At 48.9% G+C, this 12,233-nt stretch overlaps 2 protein-coding genes across 8 annotated transcripts in view; one reads left to right on the top strand and one right to left on the bottom strand.

The window, feature by feature from the left end:
- Nucleotides 1-6,836, bottom strand: part of LOC118921892 (uncharacterized) — a 57,902-nt gene extending 51,066 nt beyond the window's left edge. Inside the window, exon 1 of the mRNA XM_057492046.1 lies at nt 6,723-6,836. Within this exon, the coding sequence (XP_057348029.1) occupies nt 6,723-6,836 (114 nt within the window). The remainder of the gene's footprint in view (nt 1-6,722) is intronic.
- The window catches only part of LOC118924303 (small G protein signaling modulator 1), an 89,469-nt gene continuing 84,009 nt past the window's right edge, over nt 6,774-12,233 (top strand). For 3 of the 7 annotated variants that reach the window (XM_057491841.1, XM_057491839.1, XM_057491840.1), the window contains exons 1-2: nt 6,774-6,853; nt 6,948-6,991. In XM_057491841.1, coding sequence (XP_057347824.1) covers nt 6,835-6,853; nt 6,948-6,991 — 63 coding nt within the window. In that variant the 5' untranslated portion in view covers nt 6,774-6,834. The remainder of the gene's footprint in view (nt 6,854-6,947; nt 6,992-12,233) is intronic. The other 4 variants (XM_057491836.1, XM_057491837.1, XM_057491842.1 and 1 more) reach the window with 3 other exon arrangements.

Consider the following 12,233-nt stretch of genomic DNA (forward strand, 5'->3'; position numbering starts at 1 on the left):
TTCAGCAGCCCTCCACTGCCCCAGAAGCCTGTTGAATCACCTGCCTTTCCTTTGTCCTAGAGCATGCAGATGCGGATCTCCGTCCTCCACAAATGGCCCAGAATCTCAATCTCTCAGGCAGTCCACCTGTCCCAGCTCCCCAATCCCACCAACCTCCAGAGCACCAAACAATGTAGGTTTGTGCTCCAAAGCATACCTCCAGGGCTGGGTGTTCAGCAGTCTTAGGCTTCCACCCCCTCCTCGCTCCAATTCTCTTCTTCCCACCGTTGGGCTGGGGTGGGTGGAAGGCTTGGGTCCCCCCAGATCAAGGCTTTCGTACATTACCCTGTTTTGTGAGGTCTTCTCTGTTTGTGAGGTCTATATGCAGTCTGGTGCAGCCTTTTCTCCTGTTGCTGTTTTAGGGCTAGTTGTATTAACTGTATTTTCACACTATATGTGGTTTTGGGAGGAATTCTTTGTCTCACCTCTCATGCTGCCATCTTGAATCCTCCCAACAATCTCACTTTGAGGAACTTTGTTCTACACAGATGTGTCATTTCATGTGTGTGCAATGTAGGTATAATTTACAAGGCTCTTTATTATAGAATCATGAATGACAGAACTTTTAAAAACAACCAGTGTTCCATCTAAAAGAGATTTGTTTTAATCCTACCATTTGCGCATGGATGAAGCTAGTGAAATAAACCAGGCAGAGAAAGACAAGTATCAAATTATTTCACACATCTGTGCAATATAAGAACAAAGAAAAAACTAAAGGAACAAAACAGCCACAGACTCACAGAACCCAAGAATGGACTAATAGTTGACAAAGGGAAAGGGACTGGGGAGGATTGGTCGGGAGGGATAAGGAGGAAAAAGGGGCATTATGATTAACACACATAATGTTGGGGGTGCACAGGAAGGCAGTATAACACAGAGAAGACAAGTAGTGATCTATAGTATCTTAGTACACTGACAGACAGTGACTGTAATAGGGTATGTGGTGAGGACCTGATAAGGGGGGGAGTCTAGTAACCATAATTTTGCTCATGTAATTGTACATTAATGATACCAAAATAAAAAAAAAGAATACATAGACACAAATTATTGAAGTTAATATTATTTTTATCTAGCATAGTTGCACAATACAAGATGAGCACACAGAAATAGGTTTTTCTATGTAACAACAGTGAACAATTTGAAAAAGAAATTAAGCAAACAATTCCATTTACAATAGCTTCAACAACAATTAGGAATAAATTTAACCGAGGAGATGTAAGACTTATACACTGAACACGACAAAATGTTGCTGAAAGAAGTTAAAGAAGATGCAAATCAATGGAAAGAGATCCTGTGTTCATAGATTGGAAGACTTAACATTAAGATGACAATATTCCCAAAACTATCTACAGATTTAATGCAATCCCCATAAAAAATTCCAAAGTTATTTTTATAGAAATGGAAAAGCTGATCCTAAAATTCATATGGAATATTTAAATTCCCCAATCAGTCATGAAAAAGATGAAAAAATTGGAAGATTTATGCTTCCCTACAGTAACTGTGGTACTGGAATATGGATAGCTATAGAGATCAACTGAATAAAGTTGAGTCTGTCCAGAAATAAACCCATGTATCTCTGACCAACTGCTCTTCAAGAGGCTGCCATGACCATTCAGGGGGAGAACAGCAATCTCTCATATTGTTGAATCTCTCCACAACTGTCTCAACAAACGGTTCTGGGACAACTGGATATCCACACACAAATAATGTTGGACCTTTACCTTAGATCATATACACAAATTAACTCAAAATGGATTAGAAACCTAAATATAAAAGCTATAACTGTAAAACCCTTAGAAGAAAATATAGGGGCAAATAGTCATGACCTTGCATTTGCATGTGGTTTCTTAGATATGACATCAAAAGCACAAGCAATAAAAGAAAAAGTACATAAATTGGACTTCATAGAATGTGAAAACTTTAATGCACTATCCCAATAGGTCCCTATCAAGAAAGAGAAAAGACAACCCACAGAATAGGAGAAAATGATTGCAAATCATATATGTAATGAGTCTACTATCCAGAATACATAAAGAATTCAAACAATTCACCAAAAAAAGATAATCCAATTTAAAAATGAGCAAAGGACTTGAACAGAACTTCTCCAAAGGAGTTATACAAATGGCGCGCAAACATATGAAATAATGTTTAACATCTTTAGTCATTAAGGAAATGCAAATCAAAACCACAATGAAATACCACTTCACACCCACTAGGATGACTATAATTTTAAAAAAAGGAAAATAAGTTTTGTCAGGAATGTAGAGAAGTTGAAATCATCATACATTGCTGGAAGGAAGGCAGAATGGTGCAGTCACTACAAAAAATAATTTGGAGGTTCCTCAAAACATTAAACATAGAATTACCATATGATCCACTTCTTAGTCTGTTAGGCTGCTACAACAAAGTACCATAGACTGTATGGCTTATAAACAACAGAAATTTGTTCCTCACAGTTCTAGAGGCTGGGAAGTCCAAGATCATGACAACTATCCTCTTTCTGTGTCCTCATGGTGGAAGAGGCGAGAGAGCTGCCTGGGGCCTCTTTTATAAGGACACTGATCCTATTCACGGGGGCTCCATCCTCCTGACCTAATCACCTCCTCCAAATACCATCACACACACCCCCAAGTACCATTACATTGGGGATTAGATGTCAACATATGAATTTTGGGGGGACATAAGCAGTCAATCTATATAGCACCAAGCAATTACATTCCTAGGCATATACCCAAGTTAAATAAAAATATATGTCCATACAAAAACTTGTGTACAAGTGTTCATATGTTGATAGCAGCACTGTTTGCAGCAGCCAAAAGATGGAAATAATCCAAATGTCCATCAACGGATGAATAGAAAAACAAAATGTGGTGTATCCATACAATGGGATATTATTCAGCCATGAAAAGAAGTGAAGTACTGATACATGCCACATGGATAACTCTCAGAAATATTATCCTATTTGAAAGAAGCCAGACACAAAAGCTACATATTGCATAATTCCATTTCCATGAAATGTCCAGAAGAGGCAAATCCACAGAGACAGAAAGCAGGTTAGTGGTTGCCAGGGGCTGGGGGACGGAGGAATGTGGGGTGAGAATTTAATAGGTACAGGGTTTCCTTTTGATGAAAGAAATGTTCTAGAACTGAATAGTGGTGATGGTTTCACAACACTGTGAATGTACTAAATGCCACTGAATTCTCCACTTTAAAATGTTTAAAATGGCAAATGTTATGTGAATGTTACAACAATAAACAAAAAAGACCTGCTGATAGATAGAATGGGGGATGAGAGTGTAAGAGGGAAATCAAGACTTAGTTTTTTAGGGAGTTTTGGACTGGAGGGGCCTTAACCGCTCACTATGTTTCCGTTTCCACTGCATCCTTTCTCTTTCTTGACTAGGCATGCTCATTCCTACCCAAGGGGCTTTGCACCTGCTCTTTCATGTGCCTGAAATGATCTCCCAACTCCAAATTAATTCTTCAATGCTTACTCCTCCATCGTGGGCCGGACTTGGCACGCATTTCTCATTCACACGGAGCGCTATGCTGAGCTTTCCTGGTAGAGGGCACTGAAGGGACAGTGCGGCGGAAAGAGGCTTTTCTCACTAGTTCTGGCTGCTGCACCTTTGCTTAGCGGTGCAGGTATGAGGGGTATCCTGGGTGGTGTGGGTCAGATGGTGAAATTCTCAGACTGGTAAAGATTTGGGGACCCAGCAAAAGTTTCCTGCTCTGGCCTCATGGGGAGTCAAACTCATCCCAAGCTGATTTGGGGTGATGGCGCGCCTAGCGGTGAGTGGTCCAACTGCAGCGGAGAGAGCCAAGCGCCCAGTTCAGAAACTAAGCAAGACCTGGGCCCATGCATGCCCACTGTCCTGTTGCTGTATACCGAACACCATTGAGTCATTCATCATGGAAGAAAAGCTCTAGATTTTCCAGGAAGGACCAGTATAAGTCAACTTCCCAGGCTTAGTGTCTGGCAGGTAAAAGAAAAACCTGTGCTTCAAAAAATGGCTCTTCAGATTATGGCTTAGGAACCGCTGCTAATTTAGGGGTGCAGTCAAGGGGTAGAACCACTGGGTCAGTTTCTTGGGCCCTCAGGTCAGAATCATGGCTGTCACTCACTTATTGTGTGAGCTTGGACAAAGCCCTGTCTAGGCTTGGCTTTCTTCTCTTTGACATAAAAATCCTAGGGTGGTTGGGACAGGGTCAATAAGATGACATAAGCAAAGCCTAGAGCACTTAGCAGAGTGGCTGGCACATGGATGCTCCTCAGTATAGGTTATGATATATGGTTCTGCTTTTGCTATCAAGCAACCATTTTGCATTCTCTGGGCTCTAAGGGGTCTCATCTCGCTGTAGAGACTCGGGTGGTGGGATTGTGGTTGAGACTCCCCTTCCCCTTATTCCCCAGACCTGGCTAATCAGATGCTCCTTCTCTGGAATGGGAACCTCAAAGAGACAGAGCTCTTACCTGAGTGGCAGGGCCCTAACCACACTGTCTTTGCCAGATGACTATTCCCAAGAGTCTCTCTTTCTAGCTTTCTGGAGCTGCCTTGCCTTCACCCCATTTCTGAGTTCTCTGGGGTCCCTTGGAATCTGGGAATGCCCATTACCCATCCAGTTTATTCCCTTTTGCCTAAGTTAGTCGAAGATGGCTTCTGTGGCTATGGCCAAAGACCTCTGCCACTAACAAATGGAACAGCGGGGACACTGGATCTACTGCCGCAGGGAGAGGGCGCATTCTGAGCTGTCCTGTCCTTCTGAAAGAAGTACTGAATAGCAGGGGGCCCTTGGGGACAGGATGCTAATCGTTAAGGTGAACTTCAAGGACTTACAAGGCCTTGCCTCAGCACTGTCCTCCTCGCTCATGCCACCTTCAGCCCCACTGGCCTCCTGGCTGTTTGTCCTACTCAGCGGGCACATTCTCACCTGAGGGCCTTTGCACTTGCCATTCCCCTTGCGTGGAATGCTCTTCCTCCAGAAATCCCCACAGCCTACACTTTTCCCTCTTTGCTCAAATGTCACTTCCTCAGTGGGGCCTCCCTCAACCCCATCCTACTTCAAAACACAAACCCCACCTGTCTAGGCCTTCCCTTTCTCCTTGGCCAACTTAATTTTTCTCCACAAACTTCCAACATACTATGTCACCTGATTATTTATTTTGTTGTCTGAGGGCAGGCTTTTTGTCTGTCTTGTGCACTTCAGTCTTCCCAGCACAGTAACCTGGCACTTGGTAGGTGCTCAATAAATATTTGTAAACATGAGGTGCATTCTGGGTGTGTTACAGAAAATACTGGAAAACCTGGACTGTACGACTGACAGAAGAACCAAGTGGCACTCATAGGTCTTGGAGTGTTGAGGTTTTCTTTTACACCAGTGGGCTCAAAGGAGCCCAGAGAAGGAGGGGAGAGAGCTGGGGTGGGGGTGCTCTGCTGACTTTGCCAACCAGAGGAAAAAAGGGGTTTACTGACCTTGATGGCTGTGTTGAATATTTTCCTTATCAGGTAGATGCAGCCAGGAACTTGGTGGAATAAGCGTTGGTCCCCAAGAGCCCATTTCCTGCTGAGTCCTGGAGATTCTGGCTGACAGGTGCCCTTTTTGTGGGCACTTCCAGTGACCTGCATGGTGGGTAGGCGGTCCCTGAAGGCCTGGCTGCTCCTGGATGGACAGCCAGAATATCTTGGAAGACTCTCGGTAGTAATGACGATGGTGATGAAGATGGCAATAGCAGCTGCAGCAACGAGTCTTTGTTTAGTCCTTTACATTCAATATCCACTTAAGTTGATGTCATTTCAATGAAATAATGCTATCACACCCATTTTAAAGATGAGAAAACTGAAGTTCTGAGAGTGTCAGTGATGCTCGGGTTCTTGTTCACGGAGTCAAAGAATGAACTTCGCAAACACTCGAGGAAGGAGAGCAAGGCAGAGGCTTTTATTTAGAGAAAAAGTGAAAAGACAGAGCTCCTGGCTCAAGCCAGCAGGGGACAAGAGAGCCGGGGTGGTGCGTTGTCTAGGGGTTTTATAGGCAGTTGAGAGACGAAGGGCTACGGATGTACACCTGTTAAGTGGTTCCAAAAACCTCAGTGTTTCTTATTAGTCTTCCTGGTTATTTGCAAGAATTTTACTGCTCTTATTTCCTCCCACCACAGCTTCCTGGTCTGGGAGCATATCACTCAAGAGTGCCTGCTTTGCACCCAAGGCGGGCTGAGTTATTGTCTGTTTGTTAAGAATCTTTTTTTAACTAATTAGGTTTTAAGATGGAATCCTTCCCGTTTTTACTATGTTGTTTTGGGCTTGCTTGCTACATTGCCTAAGTTGCAACAAACCATTTGTTTAGTGCTAGAGGAAGAAAAGCAGCACTTGGGTAAAGTTAGAAAAATAAGCTGGGCCTCCCAGCAGGCCAAAGCAAATCCCACAACGGGTTATCTTGCTTTGTTTTTTCCAGACGCCCTCACCCTGCTCTGTCTGGCCCATGGTCCCTGTCTCATCAGCAGGCGCCCCTCCCGCCTGTCGCTTCCCGAGCCTCGCATCCAGCAGACACCGAATGCCTGGGGCTGTCCTTCCCTGCGCAGCCAAAGGGGATTGTACGTGCAGGGTGCGGGATACTGAGGAGGGGGAGGGTTCCGCGGCCCAGGAGGCCGCCTGGGGGAGGGGCGGGGCGGGGCGCGCGGGTCTGACGTCGGCGCCCCCGGCCGTCCTCGCTCTCGGCCCCGCCCCGCCGCGGCTGCAGCCGCGGAGCCGCGTCGCCAGGCACAGCCGCCGCCCGGACTTGGCCCGCAGCCACCCGGCCATGGCTTCGGGCCCCGCGGGTAAGCGGGCGCGGGCGTGGGGCGGCGGGAGAGCAGCCCCGGGTCCCCGCCCCAGCCCTCGGCTGACCGGCCGCCCTGGCATCTTGTCCCACAGAGGCGGAGACGCGACAGAGGCTGCTACGCACCGTCAAGAAGGAGGTGGGTGCAGGGCAGGGGCGCGACCCCCAGGACAGGCGGTGGCCGCAGCCACCCGGGCCAAGAGTCCCTAAGGGGGGCGTGGCCACTGGCGGCGCGGCCACCTCGGGTGCAGGGCTCACCTGGGTGGGTATTTACCTCCCGCAGGGCTGGAGGAGGGTGAGTTTGGGAGTGGAAGCCTCAGGTATGGCGGGTGGGGCACACTTGGATGAGTCTGGGTAGGTACCCCTTTTGTGGGAGAGCCAGTGGTTGGATGTCACTGAGGTGAGACAAGCCCCTGAGGGGCTGACACAGCGTCCCGGGGCTGGGGTGGGGCTGGAGGGGGCTGCAGAAGAAGGACCAGACTTCAGGAAAGGGGTAAGATTCACCTGGGGGGAAAAAAGCCCCTACCCCGACTCTGCCCCCAAATTCTTGGTGCTCCGAGACACACCCTAAAGCCAGGGGACTCCTTCCCTGAGAGGCCTGGGTCAGCGAGTTATCTTATTTGTGGGTATGTGCCTGCACTCTCCTGGCAGGCAGGGTCCCCTCACCCTACACCCCACCCCACACACGCAGGAGGGTCACTGACAGGTTCAGCTGCCCCCTCGCCCTTCCTTCACTCTTCCAGGGACCAGCTGGGAGCCCAGTGTTGCCTTTAGAGTTAATAGCCCGTGACTTACCGCAGAGGGGGTCAGTCTATAGTGATGCGTGTCTGGGAACACGAGATGCCTGAAATCCGTGTGTACGTGTGTGCACGCACCTCTGTGGGTGAGAACATGCGGCAGTGTGTGCATCTTCGAATATCTGTGCATTTGTCTGGAGAATCTAAGTGTATATGTGTTGTGTGTGCATGGTTCTGTGTGTCAGTGTGTTTATCTGTTATTGTGAATATGATGTGTGTTTGTGTGATGCTGGAATCTGTGCAAATGAGACTGTGTGTGTGCATGTCTGTGTATGTGTGTTTATGGCCCTTTTCATGTCACTCCACATCCCTCAACCTGGGACCCCATTACTGCTGAGCCTGCATCACCTCTGTACTTCCTGTTCCTTAGCCCGAGACTGCAGTGGCCACAGGCCTTTGGGGCTGGCCTGATTCCTGTGCCTCTCTGTGTGTTGATGGTGTCAGCATCTGGTGTCAGCATCTGGCATCAGAGCTGAGCACCAAGAAGCCCTTCCGCTCACGGTGGCAGAAAGCCACCAAGGGCAGCCTTGATGCCAGGACCTGTTGCTGCCCCTCCCTCCTTGGGGAGCAGTGGTATGTGTCCGTGTGTGTGCCATGTCCCATGTTGGTTAAACAGTCAGCTCCAGGACTGGGTGCATGTTCTGGCATTTCTGAATAAGGAGACATGCAGGATACATGGAATCCTTCAGAAAGGCCCAGAACTTTTCAGCTCCGTCCTAGTAGAGACCCCTGTGGGGACCTGAAGGTATCTCTGTGTAGACCCTCTCTGTAAGAAAACCTACAGACCCCCAACATTCTGATAACTATTTTGACTGCGGGTGGATATAGACGCCCACCCCTAAAGCCTTCAGGTTAAGAGTCTTTTTGTTCATTGTTTAACCAAACCTAGATGGAATATATGTTCTCCAGATGCTTTCACCTGGAATGGCTGTGTTTTTAAGGACATGGTTGGTTGGTTCAGCTGGAGGGGGACTTTAGGCAGAAGAGCATGTGAGCAACATCTGGCGAGGGCAGTGCTTCCTGCCTCTGGGCAGGGCTCTCGCTGGAGCCCTGGTCCCAGCTCTGCCACCGGCTCCCTTAGTGTCCTGGACAAGTCCCTTCCCATCTCAAGGACTCAGTTTCTACATCTAGAGAAGAAAGTGTGGGTCCAGTGTCCTTGAAGGTTCCATTCATGTCAGCCAGGCTGTGGGGGAAACCTTGCCCCCAGTGGTCAATGGTCTGGGTGGTCTTGGCTGGGAGCAGCTGAGTTTGGGGCTTGGGATGAACTTTCTGTCTGGCTCGAGACTGAGGCCATCTCCAGATCAGAGGGACCTCTTGACATCCTGTATGGTGCCTGACTTGGAGGGCAGCCCTAGAACCTTGCAGGTGTGGGCAGAGAGCCTCAAGTGCCCACTGACCCCAGGCTGCACTCAGAAGGCAGGACTTACAGTCACAAGTTGCCAGCTGTTTCTAAATTCTGCATTTCTTGAGGCACATTATTTTAGTCATCAGAGCCTCCATTTACTGGGGGCTACTCTGTGCCAGGCGTGCCCTGCAAGCACAGTACCTTTATGAAGTGAGTAAGGTGGTCCCCATATTATAGACAAGGAAACTGAGGCTAGGAGAGGAGGACCGAGTTGCTCAAGAGCACGCAAGCAAGAAGGGGCAGAGCCAGAGACTTGCCCCAGGTCTGCCTGACATCAGGGCCAGGCTCATACCCCTCTGTAACATTCCCATCCCCGTCTTCTCAGCGCCGTAATCTCAGCATGTGTGGGTGCTATAATTTCCATTATACAAATGAGAAAACTGGCCCAGAGAGAGTAAGTGATGTCTCAGAGGCACAGAAGCATGGAAGGGAAAGAGGTTCAACTCTTCTGTGAGCCTCCTGTTCAGCATGGGTGCCCCTAAGGGCCTTGCAACAATCTGTGCCCCTGCAGCACACCTCTCCTTTCTTTCTTCTGCTCACCTCTTTGGGGAGCATCTCCTCCCCATATCAGAGAGCCAGGCTCCAGTGGAATGGTGAAAGGAAGCTCTTTGCCTAGAAATCTGGAATTCGGGGCAGATCTTCCTTCTCTGCATCCTCTGTGTTCCAGGAGCCAGGGCCCTACCTGTCGCAGCCACACCCAGAGGCTCCTCCCATCTGTCTTTCTGGAAGGGGTGACTTAACAGTCAGTTTCTGTAGATAAGCTAGGCGTGTGTGCAGGCTTTACCTGAGCCACTGCACCCACAAAGGCCAGCAGAGGCTGTGGAGCAGGAAGCTCTGTCCAGTGCAACTCAGGGAGCCAGTGTGACCAGCACTGTGGAGCAGGTCAGGGGGGAGCTCTGGGCTGGGTTCAGTCCCCGTGCATGTACTTACTGAAGGGCATCTGTGTGCCAGAACTGGGCTGGGCTCTGTGGCTATAGCCGTGAACAGGGTAGGCCCTACCTTCTTAGGGCTGACGTTCCACTATGGTAGATGGACCCTGACAGACATCTGAGTGTAATTAAAAGGGATAATTACAGGCTGTGCACTGAGGTCTGAAGAAGAGCCACCTGGCACCACAAGCACATAACAGGGAGAAGTAAATGCATGTAGGTGGCCCAAGAAGGCTTCCTGGAGGAGGTGATGGTTAAGAAGATAAGTAAAGGATGAGTAGGTCATTTAGGTCGAAGTATATGGTAGGAAGAGACATGAACACCATTCCTGGCAGAGGAAATGCAAAGACTTGGTGACTAGATGGGGCATGTGAACTTGAGGGATGGGAGGACTCAAAAGTGCTTGGAGTACAGAGAGAAAGGAGAAGGGTGCCCTGTGCAGGGGGCAGAGCATGTGGTCCTATCCTAACAGCAAAGGGGAACAGAGTAGGGAGGACAAGAGGAATATGGGAAAAAGAGGGTGGGGCTGGAATTGATTGCTTGTAAATTGTACAATTTTGGACAAGCATCTTCTTTACCTTCACAGGTGTTTGGTCTCAGTTTATTCATAATGGGGATGAAAATTGCTCACCTGTCAGAAAAAAGCACATGAAAACACCCACCATGTTAGCCTGAGCCTCCTCAGGGCAAGCAGCTTATTTTTTCTATCTCCCCAGTCCCACCAAGGGAAAGCTGGAGACCATGTCCTCATCATGACTTGCTCCAGTTAAACCCAACCAGCTTTACCCTGGTTTCTTCCTGGCTTGGCTCACCCTCCACCCCCCACAAGCCCTCCTTTTCTCTCCCTGCTTCCACCTCTTAGTTTTGTTTTGCTTCCCAGAGCTAGCAGGGACTGGCTTCCTGTTCCCATGACAACCGCCATGAAATGAACCGCCATGTGACACGAGTTGAGAACGGAAGCAGAGTGACTAGCCGCCTTGTTTTGCTGCCTCTGGCTAAGCCTGGGAGGCCTCTTAATTGGAGGGGAGAAGGAGGGGGCTTCTGGGTGGGAGGAGAGACCCCAGGAAGGAGGCAGGGGGAGGAGGACGGTGCTGGAGAGGCATCTGCGTTGGCTCTGCAAATGGAGCTGGTGTGAGGGCCCTGATGGAGAGAGCTGTCCTCACAGTGACTGTGGGCGTGCTTGGGGAGCTGAGCCTCCCAGGCCCTGGGTGGGAGGCAGTGGGACGGGAAAGGAGGGCAGGACTTGCTAGGAAGCTTATAAGCAGTGAAAGAAACAAGTGATGGCACCCCTGGGACCTCATGATGCTTCCACTCCAAACCCAGAGGTTTTTAATGAGGGAGAAGTTTTGCCCCCCAGGTAGGGTTGCCAGATAGCATACAGGTGGCACAAATTCAAATTTCAGATAAACAGTGAATAGTATAGGCATGTTTTGCCAAATCAGGCTGCCCTACCCCAGGGGACATTTGGTAATGTCTGGAGACATTTTTAAGGTTGTTGCAACTGGGGGGATGCTACTGACCTCTGATGGGGAGAGGCCTGGGATGCTGCACAACCTGCAATGCAAAGGACCTCCTCCCCTGCCCCCGGCAACCAAAAGAAGCATCCAGCCCGGAATGGCACTCCTGTTGAGGTGGAGAAACCTCTGTGCCAGGCACTGTACCAGTGTTCCCCAAGCACTACCTCCTTCTGGTTCATAGTCCTACTGTGGAGAGTAATTATCTTCACTTAAGAAATGAACTGGAGGCACAGAAAATGTTAAGCAGCTCTCTTGAAAGTCACACAGCCAGTTCATGGAGGAGCCAGAATTCAAGTCCCGCTTTGCCAGGACCTGAAGGGTGGCCTCATAAGCCTGATTCACAGAGTGGGTAGGGAGCCTTGAGCTTCAACGGTGTGTCTGGAAGCATGACTTGAGGTCAGGCATGCACAGGGGAAGAGGATTATGCAGGCAAGGCCCCCTAGTTCCAGCTTGTGCAGGGCTGTGAATGCCATGTGGTGACATTTGCTCCATTAGATACTGGGGAGCTGTAGAAGATTTATGAGCAAGGGAGTTCTTGTAGTTATCCTGCAGAAAGTCTCAGCCAATAGCAGAGGCAGGATAGACCCTTTCTGCCAGTTCTTAGAAGAAAAGGGCCTGCCTTCCTCCCTCCCTCCCTCCCTCCCTCTCTTCCTCCCTCTATTCCTTCTTTCTTTCCTTCCACAAATATTTATTTAGCATCTAACACGTGCCAGGCTCAGGGTTCTCTGCCCAG

Source organism: Manis pentadactyla, chromosome 14, assembly GCF_030020395.1.
Source record: "Manis pentadactyla isolate mManPen7 chromosome 14, mManPen7.hap1, whole genome shotgun sequence".
NCBI classification, from domain to species: Eukaryota; Metazoa; Chordata; class Mammalia; order Pholidota; family Manidae; genus Manis; species Manis pentadactyla.